The following is a 19,758-nucleotide window of genomic DNA, read 5'->3' on the forward strand; positions in this document are numbered from 1 at the left end:
AATTGGATAGATAATCAAGTAAAAAACAAATAAACATTTACCAACAATTCAACCTAAAATAATAAAAATTAGATAATAATTGAAACCCTAAATCAAGACCGATTATAAATTTTATTGAATATATGATGGTTGCATTCAATGAAAGAAGTTCCGACGATATATTGACTAAAAGTCATTGTGAAAATTGAGAAGAAAAAAGAGAGAAAGTAGCGTGAGTACCCAATTTATTATAAAAATGAATCAATTTAACCAATTTTTTTCAGACTTTCACAAAATACCCAACAAAATCACAATAAAAAATGAAAATCGTAATGAGATTCTGAAAATCTTTATGAGATTTAGAAAATCGCTATGAGATTTTACAAAATCACATAGAGATTTTGTAAAATCGCATAGAGATTTTATAAAATCCCATAAAGATTTTAAAAATCTAATAGAGATGTTGTAAAATCGCTATGAGATTTTAAAGTCTCTTAGAGATTTTCAAAGTCTTTATGAGATTTTGACTTTTTCTTTTTTTTTTTTTTTAAATTTTGACTTCCACATTACGTTTTTTGAACTTTTTTTTTTTAGATTTTGACTTTTTTTGAGATTCAAAATACACAATGCAAAAATCAAAATCTAAATAAAAAGTCAAAATCAAAAACAAGTCAAAATCTCATAGAGATTTTCAAAATCTTTATGCGATTTTCCAAAATCTCTATGCGATTTTGCCAAAACTCTTTGCGATTTTCACATTTTATTACGATTTTGTTGGGTAATTTGTGAAAATCTAAAAAAAGTTGGCTAATTTGGTTTTTTTTTTAAAAAAAAAAAAAATTGAGTACTCATGTTATTAATTCGGAAAACAAAAAACAATACAACCACCACATAAATTCTATATTAAAAATCAATAAAACTTTTATAAATTCTCTATCATACAAATTCCATAATTATTTTACCTAATAACTTTTATTTTTAAATACTTGGTTAATACGTTTAAAAGCAATTGTTATATACACTTAGGCAGTGTTTGTTTGAGACTTAATAAATTCAGTCATGACTTAATCAAAAATAATTAATACATTAAGTCATCAAAAGTGTTTGTTTTTTTTTTTACTTAATAAATAAAAACCAACTGTATTAACTTAATCAATACAGACATAATTTTTCTATTCAGTCATTTTATCAATTCAGTCACTTAATGATTAAAAAAAAAGATAGTAGTAGGTGGTCGTCAACCACCAATACCTTTACCCGTATGTACTAACCAAATGTTATGAATTTTATTTTAAAATTTGGCTTTACACCAAAATTTAAAGTTTTTTAAGGAAACTATTAATAGTTGTGCAATTAATATGAATTTTGAAATTTAATAAATTTATAGGTTGTCATTAATATACATAAGATAGTTTATTTTTGTCATAATAAAGTTTGGGAAATGAACTATTTTAAAAAATATTTAATATGTGTTATTAAAAAGATCGAATTTAATTTTAGAAATGGAAATTTAATTTAAATCGAAGTAAAAATATACACACTAGAAATACTGAAATAGCATTGAAGGATATAAATCATCATTAATTTTAAGGGAAAATGATCCTTACTATTCAAACCCGTTTAACCGGCTCGAAAAAAACCGAGTCCGACCCAACCCGTTAAGTATATGGTCCGGTCCACGGGCTTATATTTTATGAAATCTCAGGTTGCGGGTCGGGTTGGGCTAACCCGGGGAAAAACCAGAGAACCCGTCATCCCGGTCAACATTGACATTACATTGTTATATGACTCATGTAGACTCACATAAAAGTTTTTTTTTTATTATTTAAAATCATGTTAATAATGTAATTAGGATTTCTCACATAATTTCTTAATATTGTTGTTGACAGTTAAAACACGACCAAAACGAGAACCATAATGAGATATTGTATTGTAGTCAAACCATTATTATGGAAACCATAACAACACTTAAAAAACCATGAAATATATTGTTGTTTTCCGGGTTACGGGTCGGCCCGCAAAAAACCTGAGCCCGCATGCTAACCCAGACCGGACCGACCCAATGAAACATGAGCCGGTCCTCGGTCCACATATTTCATATTTTTTGGGTCATAGGCTGGGCCGGGTTGAGGCTAGGTTGGTCGGGTTGAGCCCATGATTACCCCTCCTTACAACAGAATTTATCTAACCTTAGATATTGTCACATTAAAAAATGTTACAGATTAAACCTTTAAATTTGACAAACATACATAACACCCTTAAATTTTATATAACCACTGAATTATCTCCCCTGAATATTATATAAATTTATATAAATTTCTTAAATAAACTTTATGAAAAATTAAAGTAAAAAGAAGAAGAAGAAGCGGGAATTCCAGCCACACAAACACACACGCTCACATTTCAAATAAGTTATCTCCGGCGGCATACACCAAAACGGTTAATTTTTACCTTCAAATGGTACTCAGTTTCCCATTTCAATTTCTATATTTACTATTTCACACTGTAAATGAATAATTTGCTTTTATTATTATTATTTAAACAACATTAATTGTTTTTAGGGCTTTTTGGATGTGATATTTATATGCAGGAACAGGATTAAGATTTTAAACTGGTAGCTAGCTCGATGAATATTTCTTTTAGACCAACAAATTATGAGGTACACAAAAGTAACTTTTTTTTTTTTTTTTTTAACTCTATTTTTTGTGTTTTTACTTTAGGGTTAAATTCATATATGGAGTGATTTTGTTTTATAAATGTTCATTTCGGAGGTCATGTATTGTTTTCATTGTATAAATGTGTCACATTTTATTAAAAGAATAAACTTATGTATTTATTTAAATTGTTCAGTTACCCAAATAGTTGTCATCTAAAAATTATAACTTATGTTTGGATTGTTTAGACATTTTGAAAATTTGAGGTTTAGAATTCCCACATTAATATCTACAAGCTAAGAAATTTTATTGCTTTTTTTGGGTATCGGGTTACAACATGGATAAATTTACAAGTATAATGGCTTAACGAGGCTTAGAAAACGAAGTTACCTTGTTCGGAGAAAATGAAAGTAGGTTCCTTTTTATTTCCATTTTTGACTTTCCGGCTTTAGGACTAAATTGTATGTTTTGGTTCAGTTGCGGCGGAGATTCTAGAGGTGTCGACAAGCAAATGAAAAATAATTGGAGTCAACATGTTAAATCACATGATAAAGTTTCCTCCAGTCGGGCTGAAATATTGAAATCCAACTTTCTTTTCTCTTTGTCACCACAAAAACATATTACTAAAGACGCAATGGCTGCAACTGCAAGGTTTGTTCTTTTGCCATGATTTACATTCATTTTTATCTTAGAGTGATTATACAATCGTTATGTCAAATACCAGGTACTAAGTACCGTTTTAATAAATCTTTAAGAAGCTATACAATGTCAAGTTTGAGACTCCATCCTTCTTTTGTTGCAGATCATTCTCTTGTAAAGTTCCGAATGTCACAAAGGCTCATGGTCCACAAGTCGAAAAGGTAAAACTTACTCAATAATGTATTATTACTGCAGACAATGTTCAGTAACTTTCTAAGTATATAAGCTTTTGACAGGCTTGGCAAGCACTTTCCAACCTCACATTGTCATCTAGAAATTATACAAAACCTGGTAAAACCAAGCCAATGAAGGATGGTGAAACAGACACTTTTCAAGATGTTAAAAAGGCCACTCAACAATGTTCTCCTGATACATCGGGACCTACTTTGTCAGATCAAAATTCTATTGATATTAGTACTCTGCAGGTAATTTGTAGTACTATTACGGTTTGGACTGAATGCCGACCATTAAATTTTACATGTTATGTGTGTAACAATATGTTGCTTTTATCATCAATAAAGTCCAAATTTCAGAATCTTGCTGTGGATCAAATGATGACACCACGACCATCAATGTCTAAGTTTCCTCCCTTCACCCCAGCTCCGAGCAATAATGTAGCAGCATGTGAGGATTTAAGTTTACCTTCAGAACTATGTGTTGAGTGTGATCATGGTTATAAGGTATGTTATCAGAGTGTTATACAAGTATGCAGCACATTATTCTGAGGGTTCTATGCCTAATCTCAGCAAATCTTTCATTCTTTCAGTTAGGAATTTGTCCGGAAGCTGCTACCCATTTGCAAATCATGAAGGATATGCTCATTTGCATATCAAACGATCTTCTTGATAATGTCGGTGAATTGGAATCAGATCAAATAAAAAAGCTTCGAGAAGATAGGCTGCATTTGAATAAGCAAATCCAACAGCTTGAGAAATATCTCCGTTCTATATTGATAGATGATGAAGGATGCAAATCAAACTTTTCTTCATATACAGTTACGACAAAGAGAAATTTACCGTATGCAACTCCTTCACCATTTACATCGAGGGTTGATCCTGTGAGACTTGATGATCAGTTCTACATGAATAACAAGACAGATGGCTATAGTAAATGGGATCCATCATCGTTATCATGTTCTTCGGTGGGTAACTTCGTTGATCTTTCAACACCTATGGAGAGGGAGCCATATGTTCGCAAGTATGTTGAAGTCAATTATACAGAAGGTTCGGATGACAAGAAATGGAGCAACAGAGATTTTTCATGGACTAAAAAGCTAGAGGTTGGTGATAAATGTGGCAGTTCTGATTTCTGACTCAGTTGCTTATGAATGGGTTGATTAGAGTTGTTTTTTTTTATTATCAGTAACGGGTAAAACGGGTACAATAATTACTGTTAGATTAGAAACTGGTCAAACGTGAAGAAAGTCAGCCAAGGTGTATTACAGGGCATTAAACCTAATTACTGGAATTCTTAAAACAATAAGTTTCTATTGTATTTGATGCACTAATACCCATTTTGACCTGTTACCTAATCAGGTTTGGCTTATTCATATAAATTAATATTGTGGTCATAATGATGCTATCAGGCTAAAAATAAAAAAGTGTTTGGAAATCATTCCTTCCGTCCCAACCAAAGAGAGGTGATTAATGCGACAATGAGTGGAAAAGATGTTTTTGTTTTGATGCCAACAGGAGGTGGAAAGAGCCTTACATATCAGGTACATTACACCTTTTTTTTGCTGATTAGGATGCTTGTCTACATAGTTACTGAATTGTACTTAATAATTCTAATGCATTGGATTTGAATGTGTCTTGCAGCTACCGGCTGTTATTTGTCGAGGTGTGACATTGGTAATCTCACCCCTTGTTTCTCTGATCCAAGATCAGATAATGCATCTATTACAGGTATCTATTGTTAGTTCTTTTCAAAGAACCATGCTCATATTCATTTGCATCAGTTTGTTGGGTGAAACATAGTTATTTTGTCTACGAATATACAACAGGCAAATATACCTGCTGCTTACTTAAGTGCGAATATGGAGTGGTCTGAGCAACAAGAGATTCTCAGAGAGCTTTGTTCAGGGCATTGTAGTTACAAACTCTTATATGTCACCCCTGAAAAAGTAGCAAAGTGAGTGCTTATAATAATTCTGAAGATTGAGTAATATGAAGTTGTTATGTTGCTAACTTTTCGATGAATTGATGTGTATGCAGAAGTGATGCTCTCTTGCGTCAGTTAGAAAACTTGTATGCACGAGAATTGCTTGATAGAATTGTGATTGACGAAGCACATTGTGTAAGCCAATGGGGGCATGATTTCAGACCAGATTACCAGGTGATGTATTGATGGTTTTAAACACAATTATATCATTCAAGCTGTTTTTAACATATGGTTTTTCTATGTACAGGGTCTTGGTATTTTGAAGCAAAAGTTCCCAAAGGTTCCTGTATTAGCATTAACTGCTACTGCAACAGCCAGTGTTAAGGAAGATGTTGTGCAGGCTCTTGGTCTTGTTGACTGCGTTATATTTCGGCAAAGTTTCAACCGCCCAAATCTAAGGTATGTGTTGATCTTATATACAAGTGTACAACGGGCATTTTAATGTGCAGATGTCCTGAACATGTCTACATTGCAGGTATTCAGTTATCCCTAAGACGAAAAAATGCGTGGAGGATATTGACAAGTTCATCAAGGACAGTCATTTCGATGAATGTGGAATCATCTATTGTCTATCTAGGAATGACTGTGAAAAAGTCGCTGAAAAATTGCAGGTTCTTTAGAGATGTTCTAATTATTATTGGAGTTCTCTTTGTTAAATGCTAATTAAAATGTTATCAATCTATTTAGTCGTGGATGTATACTTTTTTGTCAGGATTTTGGGCACAAAGCTGCATTTTACCATGGTAGTATGGACCCTGATAAACGTGCATCAGTTCAAAAGATGTGGAGTAAAGATGAGATTAATATAATATGTGCAACTGTTGCTTTTGGAATGGGTATGGACTAGTCTTCTAATTACCAGTTATATAATCAATAATAATGTCATAACACTATTTTTCCAGGTATCAATAAACCGGACGTGCGGTTTGTCATTCACCATTCTCTCCCTAAATCCATCGAGGGTTACCACCAGGTACTTTTTGGTGATCACATTTCAACTTCTTGCAATACAATAGAGTTAGTTAATCAACTGGCTTTTGTGGAATAGGAATGTGGCCGTGCAGGTAGAGATGGGCAGCATTCTTCTTGTGTATTGTATTATAGCTATAGTGATTATGTAAGTCAATTTTGAGCACACTATTAATTTGTTGATACTTGTAAAATTTGCAATGTGCATTATTAAAACTGCAAATTCCTTGCTTTGAAGATTCGAGTCAAGCATATGCTTAGTCATGGATCTGTGGAGCAAACCTCTTTTGCAAATTCTGGAAGGGTACTGGAAACTAATGCTGAGAACCTTTTGCGCATGGTAATATCTGAAATTTTTTCTGTTGACTTAGATATTAGCAGGCCAGCAATACCATATCAATTGTTAAAAAGGCCATATTTACTTTTAAAAATACAGTTACCTTATTGATTCCCCAGGTCAGTTATTGTGAGAATGATGTTGACTGTCGACGTCATCTACAACTTGTTCATTTTGGAGAAAAGTTTGATCCCGCGAGCTGCAGGAAAACATGTGACAATTGTTTCAGCACCCAGAGCCTTGTAGATAAGGATGTTACCGGGATAGCAAAGCACTTGGTTATGATCATATGAAATTAACTTGCTATCTTTTCTGTTGATCATGATGATTGTTTGCTTAGTTATTGTTAATTTGCAGGTTGAATTAGTGAAATCAGCCAGACAACAGTTCTCAGCATCTCATATATTGGAAGTCTTCAAAGGTTCTCTGAGCCAAATTGTAATACTTACTGATACCATTCTCATTTTCGTTTTGTATCAGAATTGGCAGCTTTTACCCATATTTCTTTGTGAGTTGGCGTTGATTCATCTCAAATGGGTTAAAATAGCCTGATAGGAAATGTGTCAAACAGGTCAAAAGTCATGCAATTTTAAATTTTTAATGCATAAAACCTACTAGATCCTTCTATCAAAAGATTAGTTTGTATATAATTTAATGCAACTTTTCTATTCATATGACGCTACTGTTTTATATTACAAAAATTAATTTCTTGGAGAAAGTTCAAGGTCAAGACAACTTGTACCTTTTTGTCCTATCTGCTGAATTTGCCACCTTTGCTTATCATTGTGTGTGAACTGTAACCTGGTCATTCTACATATATCAACATGTAGGTCAAAAAGTACCAACATGATGCCTTAAGCTTGCATGGAGCTGGAAAAAATGTACCGAAGGGAGATGCATTACGTGTGCTACACCATCTTGTTGTTGAGGAGATTCTTGTGGAGGATGTAAAAAAAAGTGATTACTATGGAAGCGTATCATCAGTTCTAAAAGTGAGCTTTTAAATAGGCATCTTTTATATAATTTCATACTTGTGATCTCAAAGCAAGCTGGAGCTCAATGGTAGTTTGTTTCAATGAGCTCCACAGATGCTACCTTGTCCTACAGTAGGGATATATTAATGTTGTAATACATGTGGTATACTTTTCTTCACACTTTTAGAAATTTGTTTCATGAGCATAAACAATTCTGTTATAGTTTCAATACTTTCATTGATGTGTGACCGTAGTTATGTTTGCATACTTGTTGATAGGTAAATGAAAAGAAAGCCTGCGATTTGATTGCGGGTCGGCAGACCATAATCTTAAGGTATTTTCAGTTTCTTTCCATACATATATTTTCTTGTCGCTTTTTTTGGAAATGGTTTTCTTTAGTCTGTATTATGCTCATTGTAGGTTTCCTTCTGCCACTAAAATATCTAAATGTTATAAAAACGATATCACTCCAGCTAAAGGTTTGTTAACATCATCAAAGATGAGTCCTCCCCGAGTAGATACTCCTGCTCAACCTCATCCAGAAATAGATCCGGTATTCTGCTAGACTTATGTCAATGCTTCGATTTGCTCTTTATATCCACTTCATCCATTTTTAACTTCATAAAAGTAATATATAGTATAATCACTATAACTAGAGGCGGCAATTCGGAGGGTTGAATAACAGTGTCCCAACTCATTACTTCATACATTTTTGGTGCCGGCTGAAATGGTCTAGAGTGGGTTAGATTGACCTGCAACACTTTTGTCCCACTTTTTACCTTATCTAAAATATGTTTGTTTTGTTACAAAAATGATCTTGTTGCTGAATGTAGTAGATCAGAATATCAGATGCTTTAAAAACTCTTTGGATGATTGATCCATTTGACCTATTTTCGTTTTAGTTAGTGCATTTTTACAATTAAACTCATTCGACACTAATAATGATGGAAAGTTACCCGAAGTGAGACCTGAATAAGTATATTACTCAAAATTGCCTCTACTAACTTGAAACCATTTTTCTTTGTTTTGTAGAGTCTCTATGCTAAGTTATACTCTGCTTTGCGAACTCTTCGAACACGTCTTGTTAAGGAAGCAGGTGACGGTGTCTTGGCATACCACATCTTTGGGTGAGTTTTTATAATTGTAGGATGCAACTTCTAATAAAATGAAGACCCATTTTCGATTCTTTTGAGTAAATTCAGTTATATGCTAGTTTCCTTTTTTTTACTGCTATTGGATAAAGAAATAGTCCTCATAGCATATTTTTTATCTTCATGATTTAGAAATGCTATACTGGAAAGTATAAGCAAAAGGATCCCCAGAACTAAAGATGAGCTACTTGAGATTAATGGCATTGGCAAGTAAGTAGTCCTCCTTTCCAAAAAAGAATACCGGATGGGACAAAATGGGCCGACTGAACAATTAACAAGATTATCTTTATGATTAAAACCCTTTTTATAGTTTAATGACTCTATTGTTTTTGAATCAAAGTATATATTCCTTTGATAAATGAGTGGAACTATAAAAGAAAACACATTGAAGTAACAAGTGCTCAAGTAATGAATGTTCTTTTTGCAAATACTAGAAGTACGGAATATTGATTTAAATTTTGGACACAAAACTAACCATTTCCAAGGTGGCCCAGTGGCAAGACTTTCCCCATTGGTGACCAAACGTTCCGGTCGGTCGGCCAAAGTGGGCTGGGTCTACTAAAATTCCTCTAAAAGCCTGCAAACCTGCTTGTTCAACCAACCGCTGGTTGGTCTATATATTTAATATTTCTAATGGTTTAAGTTTGTTTAATGGTTGTGTGAAATTGAGTTTTTTTTAATAAAAAGTTGATTTTGGTTGGGTTGTTAATGGGAGTGAAAAATTGGGTTAGTTGGGTTGGTAAGTATAAGAGAGCGAAATTAGTTTTTTAATGAATAGTATGGTTTGGTTGGATTTTGAATGGGAATAACCTAACACCTAAGGCATCCTGTATCAAATAATCATGTATCAAAGTAAAATATTCTTTGATTCTAAAAATTTAGTTAAGAACAAGTTCTTAAAGCTAAAAAAATATATTACTAAAAATCTGAACGAATTTTCAAAAGATGTCTCTTTTTAACCATCAATTCTTTTTGTCTCTTTTTAATCATCAAACTTTGAGATCATGTTACTAATTTTTGCAAATGAAACAATTTATGAAAATAGGATGGTTAAGAAGAGACAAGTGAAAAATCTGGTGGTTATTTAAATAATTAACCCAGATAATAGTATTATTATTATAACTCGTACTTAGATAATTTAAGAAAAATAGTACTTATCTTAGAACTTGCACTATAACAGACATTCAATGGTCAAACATTGGACTGGTCCTTAGGTGATAGTTTTATCATTCATATTTACCCTCACTTGAGAATGATTAACTCTTTATTATATTCAAATCATGTTTTTGCCTGTATGCGTTGAAATTGCTAATTGCAAGGTTAATTACAGCGTGAAACTAAGCAAGTATGGTGATAAAGTATTGGAAACCATTGAGACTACCCTCAATGAATACTACAATTATGATGTACACAAACACAGCAATGTAAGTGATTGTGAAAGTACATTTTCAGCAAAAACGACAGGTGCCATGAACAGTAGTTCAAATGGGAACCCAATGGACGTATTTGAGTTTGTTGTAAGCCCTGATCATTCAAGGAAGTGGGTGTCAAAAGAACCTGACATAGTAACTGCTCACAGGATTCATCTTGACGATGATGATGGTTTTCACACTGATGATGATCCCCATCTTGAGGACATTTAACAGTATGTTGGATGAAAAGCACTACCTTCCTGGTAACATTACTCATGTACTAATAAGTTTTTGTAGTCTATTATAACATTACTCATGTTCTTTTCTGGTTATTATTAGTATGTTGGATGAAAAGTGCTCACTTTAGCTCTGTTGGTGGCATTCATTTATGTTTACTTTTTAGGATATTTATTGATATTTTGTTCTGTCAATATCTGATGCCTTAACGAATTTCAGTTCAGTACATTAACCTTAAAATCTTATCAGATTGGATGATGCTCTCACATAAGGAGCAAGTGTGAGTTTATCTTTAAAAGTTTAGTTGTTACCTCTGGATTAAGGAGATCACCTATTTCTTGATCAAACATCATCTAACTTACAATGATGTAGCATGACAAAGATTATTCAACTAAGTAGCTTATATATAATGGTATAGTTACTTGAAGGTTTGATTTTGTCAAAGGGATTTACACTGGCAAAGTATGCCATCTTCTTTTATTTATTTATATTACATTTAGGACTCTGATTATTTGAACTAATCATTATAATAAGATACCAGCCTTGTGTTGCTCGGGTAGTTGATGGCAAAGTTACATTTGGAAGTTAATCACAATCTTATGGAAAACATGTAAGAAAAAAATTTCAAAGATGTGGACAACCGAAAATTAGAATAAATTATGAAACAAACATTAGATGCCAAGTAAGATCTATTACTAGCTAATTTAGGCTCGCACCTCTTGAACAGAAATTTAGTGTTTAATCCCTAACACTAGTGCTTATTGGTTTTTACTAGAGTAGCATAAGAGTAAGAGTATATTTGCCATGGAAAAAAAAAGGCCCAACTACAAAATTTACACTAGTCCACATTGAGTTTGTTGTAATACTCCGTATAACATAAACAGTTGGGCCTAAATTCTTAAATTTTGAGTTTAACCAATACACTGGCTTAATCAGTATGACAAAGAACCTTCGACCATTTGTTTATTTACATAAAATAAAGAAAGATATCAAACTTGAATTTACTGCAAGAATTCACTCTATAATTTAACACAAAACCTTCATTGCCAAACAGGGACTTAAAAGGGATTATGTAGTAGAATTTGATATCATCAATCCGAAAGCATCTCTTATTCATTCACTTTAAATACATGGATTTGGTGGTTAACTTTATACATCTTCACATTACTCTATTTACTTGCTACCTGCTCTAAAGCAAATCATGTAACTTAATTTAATTACCCCCAAACCATAGTTATATATGTACAAATAAAAAACCCCACACTAGTCATTAAATGATCACACATTCTCCATTAATCGCTTGTACCATGGCCCATGAACATTCTCAGTTACATTCGCCATCACTCCCAACACCTTTCCACCTTCCACTACCCTATCGGTCAGAACAACCGCTCCCACTTGGCGGAGTGCCAACTCAGCCAATTGTCTTCCACGGTTCCCACTGCCACCAAGTACCACTCCTCTAGTAGCCAGATAGACAGCTTTAGACACCTTCACAAAAACCGCATCTTCAGCTTGTACACTTTTCCTCAACATTCTCGCCATGACAAGTCTTCTGGACTCCATTTTTGTCTGATCATTGGTTTTATCAAAACCCTCTGCGGTTTTGCTCAGGACTTCAACAATCTCCTCAAGACCGGCACTCTCTACGGTGTCCAAGATCTGCAGAAGCTCACTGCAGCATTTTTGAATTGTGGTTTCCATATCTTCGGGGCTTGATATCATTTGTTCCATTAAAAGAGTTTGTCGAAGGACTAGGATGCTGCATACAACATCACATAGTTAGTCACTTGGTAAGACATCAGATGATTTTTAGGATCATTGCAACACCGGGTTATAGAGGTGGCAAGATGAGTGGCTCATATGGGTGGTTCAAAATGTCAAAAAAAGGCTGATAGGTTATACAGTATCGTTTCAACGGCAACCTAATTTTCTGAATAAAAATTATTTAGGACTTATGCATCTGAAAACACTACATTAAACCCATTTGACCTGCTTTTTTGTGGAATAATTTTTTATATTTCAACCGTTGATCCGCTAGATGAACACAACCCAAAACAGCCATTATAAGAAAATGGGGTGAAATTGCCGCATCTAGATTGGTCAACAGGTACAAAGCTTAGCTTACCTGGTAGCAGTCACAATGATCTTCTGAAGTTGAGCCTGAACTACCCTCAGCCTTAGAAAGTTGAGTTTCAAAGTTTCAGGCAACTCCTCCTGTGCTACACCATAAACATCATTCACCAGTTTCAGCAAACCGAGCCTCACTAGCAGATCAAGCTTTTCTCCCTTGCACTCTGGACACTGATCATCTGGAGAAAAACAATATGTTTCAGGCTGACAAGTTTTTGTAACATAAATCTCAAACCAATCAAATCAAGTTCTAACCAATATGTTACCTGCAGCGTCTGTTACAGAGATAGGGGTGGAAGTTTGCAATCCACCAGAGAAACTTCCACCAGTTCTTAGAGCAGTGGAAGGAAGGACGAACTTTTCAGATGGTAAACCATCTTGTAAGCCTGAAAGAGCGCGTTTGTGGTCATTCCAATCCTGATCATAGGTGGATCCTAAAGATGAAAGCCACCTCATGGTCAACGGAAGGCGAGACAATGCATCAGATGGTGGACCAAAGCGCTTTTCAAATGCTTTTCCAAGATAGTCCAAACCAGCAGGCCCCTTCAGTAATGGTTCCATAATCTTAATGCGAGCAGCGCTAATTTCTTGCTTGAGCACCTACACAGAATAAGAATTTTGCACATAAATAAAGCTCTTAATTCATTTATATGAGCTGTCCTCCTTAGATAGTCTTGTTTGGCCTATATGATACATTTGACTAATTGTGGTAGAGCATAACCCAAATTGACCCATTCACAAGTAAATGGGTCAAAACTTCCATCTCAATAGAAAAAGAAATAAGAATACAACAGTTACCTGTATCTGCTGCAGGACAAAGCGCAAGCCCTTGACCAATGCTATCGCATGTGAATGGATAGAATTATCGGCTTGGGATATAACAGCCAATTCTCTCAAGACTTTCTGATGGGCATCCTTAAGATCATTTTCATTTGCTGGAGCTGAAAGCTTCTGCAAGCTGACCAATGCGAACTCCATGATTTTCCCAAGATACTCCATGTCTAAACTGCCAGAATTTAATAGCTATACAAGATGACAAATATTTCAGCAATTTAACCCAACTAGGAAACAGATGAAAATAGTAGTAAATAAATCCCAACACTTGATCAGCGTGTTCACCTGAGAAAGAATTTCCACATCAATAGCTTCAGAAATATCTTGTTTCCAACTTTGAGGAGCCATTTCACAAAGTTCATCTCTCACTTCCTTCATCAGTTCAACAACACGGTCATAGTCATCTTCTTGTATAGACTTGGTAATGCCATCCCAAAATGCCTTTTCCATTGTCTGACGAACCTATAGCCAGAAAAGGTGAAGAAGACGTTCATATAAGCCAAATATTGCCTTAAGGGTGATATTATGTATTTGATCATTGGTCTATGTATCGACCAAACGTTGCATCATTCTTTGGGGATGGAGAGAACACAAATGTAGAAAAGAATAACATAAACAAAAAACAAAGAAATCAGAAGACAAACTAACCTTGACGACTGTTTGATCTCCATCGGTAACATTTGAGTTGTAGTTGGATGAATAATGTTGCCCATGAACAAATTCATTCACGATCAACTCATTTTCCATGCTGACCGTCTCACCAGAATGGCTTAGCTGATTTTCTTGAGATTCACTGCTAGCAGCAGATGAGCCATCATCTTTTCGCAATGGCTTGGGATCATTATCTTTGAATAGGGCACGAACCACATGGCTAGGCTCTTCACCTGTGTTCCCTTTGTCTAAATCAGCACTAGACTGGGTTACCAGTGAAGAGGAGGATGGTGGTATATGTGCAACTTGTGACACAACTGGGCTACCATTCTCCATTGCTTTGAAGTACTTTGCCCGTGTATCAAAAAGAGCATCCTGCATGCGCTCTATTCCTGCATCTCCACTAAGGTGCATTACTCTCTCCCTCAAAAGTTGCTGATCCTCTGTAACCTGCATTCAAAACATTGAAAGATCTTTTGAGCAAACAAAAACAATTGCATGTATATAATGGAAGGTAGCAAAAAGGATGAATCACGCTAGTTGGATAAATACTTAAGGGTTTGGATAAAAACAGGTAAATTTGGGCCATGTTTTCCAAACTCTTGGAAATTTTAATAGATAATTAGTGCATTCATGATTGAATACACAATTTCAAAAATAATTCAACTTTTTATAAGATGCGTTAGAATTCATAAGTTCATAACTACAAAGGAACTAAGGCTAGAAGTAGAACCTGTTTCTGAATAGCTTTCATATCATGTGTAAGATCGCCACTATCTCCTTCAGGTGTTAGCTTGCATTTTTGCATCATAGAGATTTCCATTTGGCATGCGGCCCTCACCAGATCTTCCTCTAAAGACTCGGCATCCTTGACCTTCCATACGACAAAACTGTTCAAATAGGCACACCATGCGGAATCAAAAGCTGCCATCTGTGACCTGATAGTGCGTCTAGGGTTTGATTCTTTACCAGAATTTTCTAGTATTACATTGATTAACAGCTCAAATTCCTGCACAAATTTCTTGGCGGACTTGGCTAAAGCAGACTCACGCTCCCCTTGACCACTAAAAACTGCATCAGGATGACCAAGAATCATGTAGGCGCATAGCCCTACTCTCACTTGGTACCTTGACAGCTTAACAGGTGACCTAGAGACTGATCTGGCAGTTGCTGGTTTTTTTACATGTCTACTGCGGGGAGCACTTCTAGGTGTGGTTCTTTTACTAGGTGAAGCAACTCGTTTCAGAAGGTGGTCGATGTCATCTTGACCATGGAAATTGGCGCCAGATGAAGTACTTGCTAAAGCTTTGTAACGGATTTCAAGGCGTTCAAACAAAGCTTTTGAAGTCTGAAGGGTAGAAGATGATTCAATCAGACGTGCAAACTGCTCAAAAGGCATAGACTTCACATGATCCTCATTTATGTTTAGAACTGCGTAGTTTTTGGCAAGATCAAATGTGGTTTTCCGCTTAACAAAGTTTCTCCAGCACCTAATAGATGTAGTAAAATATATTAGTGCAAAACTTCAGCAAACATTCTTTATGAAGACATCCATCATTATAATTTTATTGATCGTCATATGAATTTCAGCACATGTACCTTGCTAATTTTCTAGAAAGATGGTCGGCTTGCTTCTGCATTTTCTTGGTCCAATTAACACCTACAGAATTATGGAGCTTTGCTCTCTGCATTAGATATTCTGCTCTCTGTCTCTTTGCCTGTATATCAAGAGCATTACCCAAAGTAAGTTCATCTGCCCACGATATACACAAGTTTCAGCTGTAGAAAACAAGTGAAGGTGTCGAAATTGACCAGCTGGGTAGGGTTGACCAAAAAACTTTTGTACAAATACTGAATTTCTTTTAGTAGTATTGGTATATCTTTAATAACAGTTTTTTTTTTGTTATGTCTATACAGTCTAACTTTTTAACCACGATGATCAATGAAGATTACTGAATCATTAATACACTTTAGGATGACTTCTACCTGGGTGGACTAATTCATCCCGTTCCCTTATAAGCCATTTTTTATATTTGACCTGTTTGACCACTTAGATATTATATAATAATCCTAAATTTATTAATAAAAATGAGTCAGATACTCAGATGACCATCTCTAAATTGAGTACCCAAGAACAGTAAACTGCATACCCTTTGTAATTTATCTTCCAAACTCTCTCTCAGTCTCCTCCTTTCAATCTCTCGCTGCTGAGAGACAGATTTGGCTACCTTTCTTACTTGTAAAAGCCTAGCATGTGCCTTTTCCACATCAGCTTCCAGTAATCCCAATCTTTTCTTCTCAGCTGCTGCCCGTTTTTGACTAATAGCAGCACAAACACGCTCCTTATACTTACTCTCACGAGCAATCCTTCTAATAAGAGATTGAGTTGTTCTCTCTCTTAATGTAGCCCTGCGTTGCCTGTAGGCTTTCAGAATTCTCATTCTATTTGTCTCTGCCTGTCTTACACGCAATTCTACTTTAGACCCTAGCTCTGCACACTCCTTCTTCACACGCACTTCTACCCCAGTTCTAGCTGCTTGCCTCAACTGATCCAGCTTAGCTAGACGCAACTGAGCTTTTGCCAAAATGCTCGACCTGAGATAACAAAGTTCAATTAATAAACTTTACAGAAAATAACGTATTCTTACAAACTGACAACAATAGCAAAGAAGCACAAAGTACTTTATCATCAAACAATCAGAGTCGGCTCTATATGATTCTTTGATACATGAAAGAAAGAGTAAAGGGGGTAATAGCATAAACTAAGACAAAACTTGGTATATACGGTAAAATCCGATTATCTTCATTAGAGGAAAATTACAATAAGTATGCGACAAATGATCTGATACACTAATTAACATATCTCTGTTAATTAGATATCACCTTTCATATAGAAGTGTTCCATCAACTCTCTATTTAAACAAAGACTTAATAACAAAACCCGATATCATAAAAAAGAATATTTCAATTTTAAACTAGCAAGATCTCTCTAATGATGATCGCAATCTCAATGAACAACAACCAAAATTACACGAACAATTAGATGGAACACTATTGCGATGCAAAAGCTGCCAAACAGTTGCCACATAATAGATAATGGCCTAATTTCCACATGGAACATATAAAACTTTTGTAAGCACCTAAATAGCAGAAATATGTCACAATCGCATGACAAATAAGAAAATTTAAGCAAGCTTGTCTTGTTTGGTCAGGTACAATAAAAAACAAGACCAAATTTTTAAAGTAAAAAAAAAACAATACCTTTTCTGTTCAGCAGCCAGGAGCTTAGCCTGAAGACGTTGACCAAGGTTTTCCTCATCCGCAGATTGTGGAGGACTCCTTGGCTTCGGACGCGCCTTGCTTGACAAATGCTCATAAAACTTCTGTAAACAATCAAAACACACAAAAAAAAATCAGCAAATCATACTATACCTAATATAATAAAATCTAAAAACGATAAAGGTTTAAACTTTTTTAAGTATTTACTATTTAAAAACTACATGACATTTAAATTCATTTTTAGATTCCAAAAGTAACCACCTTACCTAACTCATATACAACCTTCAAAAACACAAAAATATAAAAACTTGCACAACAAAACAAATACACAGTAAAGAAAATAAAAATAATAACTTGCTTCCCAATATGTTAACTTTCAATTTTTCAAAATCTTTTTATTTAATTGAAAAATAATAATCTCATATTAAACTCTTTCCTAATCAGTAATAATTAGTAAACTCAATCACATGTTTTTTTTACATACTTCCTGTATTAAAAAGGAAACCTCTTTCATAAGAAAATAATAATATTTATATTAATAAACATGAAGATATAAATAGATGAATATGATCATGTAATATACAGTATATATATAAAAAAAAAATCTAACCTGACGACGAAGATCGGCATCCCGGAGTTTAGCTTCAATATCTTGAGCACTAGAAGGAGATGATTTAGTTTCAGTGAGTCTCCGGCGAAGTCTAGGCGGCAGAGAAGGCGGCGATGATAACTCAACACCGTCCACCGCCGGAAATTCCATCGCAACTCCGATACTTTCCGGTGAATTTTCCACTCCAACCTCCATAATTATCAATTGATTGATTCACTCTGATAATATTGTTAATCAACAATTATTATTATTATACTAATTATGAAAGGAATTGATTGATCACACAGAGTTATTAAGTGTTTAATCAAAGACAACAGATGATGATTAGGAATTATGTATGTGGACGGGTATTAATATTGAGATTCTTTTGTTTCTGGAATACACACGCTTTGTGTATGGACACGTATATTTATATTGAAATTAAAATTAATGATTAAGTTTGTGTGATTATCTTCTACTACAAAGATAAGGAATTGTTTATTTAATTAATTATATTTTATATAGATATAGATATATGTAGATAGAAGATAGATATATATATATATATACAGACAGAGAGAGAGAAGAATTGTAGAGAGAGTGGGAAAGATGATGAAAAAAAGGGGAAAGGAAGGATTCTGGAAATGGGAAATAAAAAGAGGTTGAAGTTCAACAAACATCAAATTCTCAAGTGACTAAAAGTATACGTATTTTACCTTGTAGTATGTTGTTAACCACTTTCAGTCCTTTTAAGTATTTGAAGATTCATGGTTTTTATGGTACGAGAGCAAGTACCAGCGCGTTGCACCGGTGAGATAGTGAGGGTGATAAGTCATAGAGTGTGATAGGTCATAAAAGGTGATATGTCATAGAGTGTCATAGCCAAATGCCTTAGCCGTACAAGTTCCGCCCTCGGATTTAAACATTCATTGAAAGTATATCGAATGACATCTATAATGAAAGAGCATGAAATTTTAGGAACACCCATATAATCTTTATAGTTTATCAATGTACGGTTTTTGAGATAAAAGATTTTAAAAGAGTTAGAAAAATAAAATGATTTATGGAGCAGAAAGGAAAAAAAATGATTGGTTGAGATTTGAGGGGAGAGAAGGGGTATTATAGTTATTTTAGGTAAATATAGAATAGATGGGAGGGGCATTTTGAGAAAGTACTTAAAATCAATATTGAAAAATTTAAGTTCAACCTTGAAAATTTAGAAGCTTTTTGCTTTATATTATTTATGGTATATACATATGAGAAAAATGAGTATGAGACTCTTATGCACCCAACTTGGGTGAAAAACTCCTCACATACCAATATTTTAATATTTTGAATAAATGTTTAGCCTCCCATGATTTTTATGGTTTGAAAAAAAAATATGTGAGTGATTTTTCACCCAACTTAAATGCCTAACAGCCTCATATTCCTTTCCCCTATACATATATACATAATTACTAGTCTTCATATTCATCCGGTATACGGATTGTTTTAAAAATAGGTCTTATATATTTTGTAACAACATGTTTTAATTTTTTGTGGTAAATTAAATTTTTTAAAATTTTACCTAACCAAATAGATTGATATTGATGATAGGGGTGTTCATCGGTTCGGTTTTCTGTTATTTGGTTTATTTGGTTCAGGTTTTTCGGGTTTTTTATTTTTATTTTTCAAAACCAAAACCGAACCAAAACCTAATT

General features: G+C 34.2%; 2 protein-coding genes across 5 annotated transcripts; one reads left to right on the plus strand and one right to left on the minus strand.

The window, feature by feature from the left end:
• Positions 1–2,366: 2,366 nt before the first annotated feature.
• LOC122596083 (ATP-dependent DNA helicase Q-like 4A) lies at positions 2,367–10,766 on the plus strand. 3 transcript variants are annotated; one of them, XM_043768599.1, is made up of 25 exons: positions 2,367–2,439; positions 2,570–2,638; positions 3,111–3,284; positions 3,436–3,493; positions 3,569–3,757; positions 3,854–4,012; positions 4,099–4,611; positions 4,918–5,049; positions 5,150–5,236; positions 5,335–5,462; positions 5,546–5,666; positions 5,740–5,891; positions 5,968–6,103; positions 6,205–6,328; positions 6,395–6,465; positions 6,541–6,609; positions 6,700–6,801; positions 6,918–7,076; positions 7,156–7,236; positions 7,629–7,790; positions 8,051–8,106; positions 8,193–8,325; positions 8,805–8,899; positions 9,056–9,133; positions 10,254–10,766. In XM_043768599.1, exons 2-25 carry the CDS (start codon positions 2,634–2,636, stop codon positions 10,564–10,566), a joined length of 3,297 nt encoding a protein of 1,098 aa, XP_043624534.1. In that variant the 5' UTR covers positions 2,367–2,439; positions 2,570–2,633; the 3' UTR covers positions 10,567–10,766. The 3 variants fall into 3 exon arrangements, with proteins under 3 accessions (XP_043624534.1, XP_043624535.1, XP_043624533.1); XM_043768600.1 differs by having other exon boundaries at positions 3,866–4,012; XM_043768598.1 differs by having other exon boundaries at positions 3,569–4,012.
• Positions 10,767–11,653: 887 nt separating this feature from the next.
• On the minus strand, positions 11,654–18,539 carry LOC122595075. 2 transcript variants are annotated; one of them, XM_043767371.1, is made up of 11 exons: positions 18,080–18,539; positions 17,452–17,570; positions 16,341–16,785; positions 15,790–15,908; positions 14,924–15,680; positions 14,188–14,640; positions 13,825–14,001; positions 13,504–13,728; positions 12,972–13,305; positions 12,701–12,884; positions 11,654–12,334 (listed from the first exon to the last, which is right to left on the minus strand). In XM_043767371.1, exons 1-11 carry the CDS (start codon positions 18,272–18,274, stop codon positions 11,851–11,853), a joined length of 3,492 nt encoding a protein of 1,163 aa, XP_043623306.1. In that variant the 5' UTR covers positions 18,275–18,539; the 3' UTR covers positions 11,654–11,850. The 2 variants fall into 2 exon arrangements, with proteins under 2 accessions (XP_043623306.1, XP_043623305.1); XM_043767370.1 differs by having other exon boundaries at positions 17,452–17,573.
• Positions 18,540–19,758: the final 1,219 nt, after the last annotated feature.

Source organism: Erigeron canadensis, chromosome 4 (genome assembly GCF_010389155.1).
Source record: "Erigeron canadensis isolate Cc75 chromosome 4, C_canadensis_v1, whole genome shotgun sequence".
In the NCBI taxonomy this organism is placed as follows: domain Eukaryota; kingdom Viridiplantae; phylum Streptophyta; class Magnoliopsida; order Asterales; family Asteraceae; genus Erigeron; species Erigeron canadensis.

Excerpts from the sequence above, each read along its gene's own strand:
- LOC122596083 (XM_043768598.1), top strand. Across the intron at positions 5,667-5,739 it reads ATTTCAGACCAGATTACCAG|GGTCTTGGTATTTTGAAGCA; the intron begins GTGATGTATTGA and ends TTCTATGTACAG. Across the intron at positions 6,610-6,699 it reads ATTATAGCTATAGTGATTAT|ATTCGAGTCAAGCATATGCT; the intron begins GTAAGTCAATTT and ends CTTGCTTTGAAG.
- LOC122595075 (XM_043767370.1), bottom strand. The coding sequence starts at position 18,274 with ATGGAGGTTGGAGTGGAAAATTCACCGGAAAGTATCGGAGTTGCGATG. Across the intron at positions 17,574-18,079 it reads ATGCCGATCTTCGTCGTCAG|AAGTTTTATGAGCATTTGTC; the intron begins GTTAGATTTTTT and ends GATTGTTTACAG. Across the intron at positions 13,729-13,824 it reads ATGTGGAAATTCTTTCTCAG|CTATTAAATTCTGGCAGTTT; the intron begins GTGAACACGCTG and ends CATCTTGTATAG.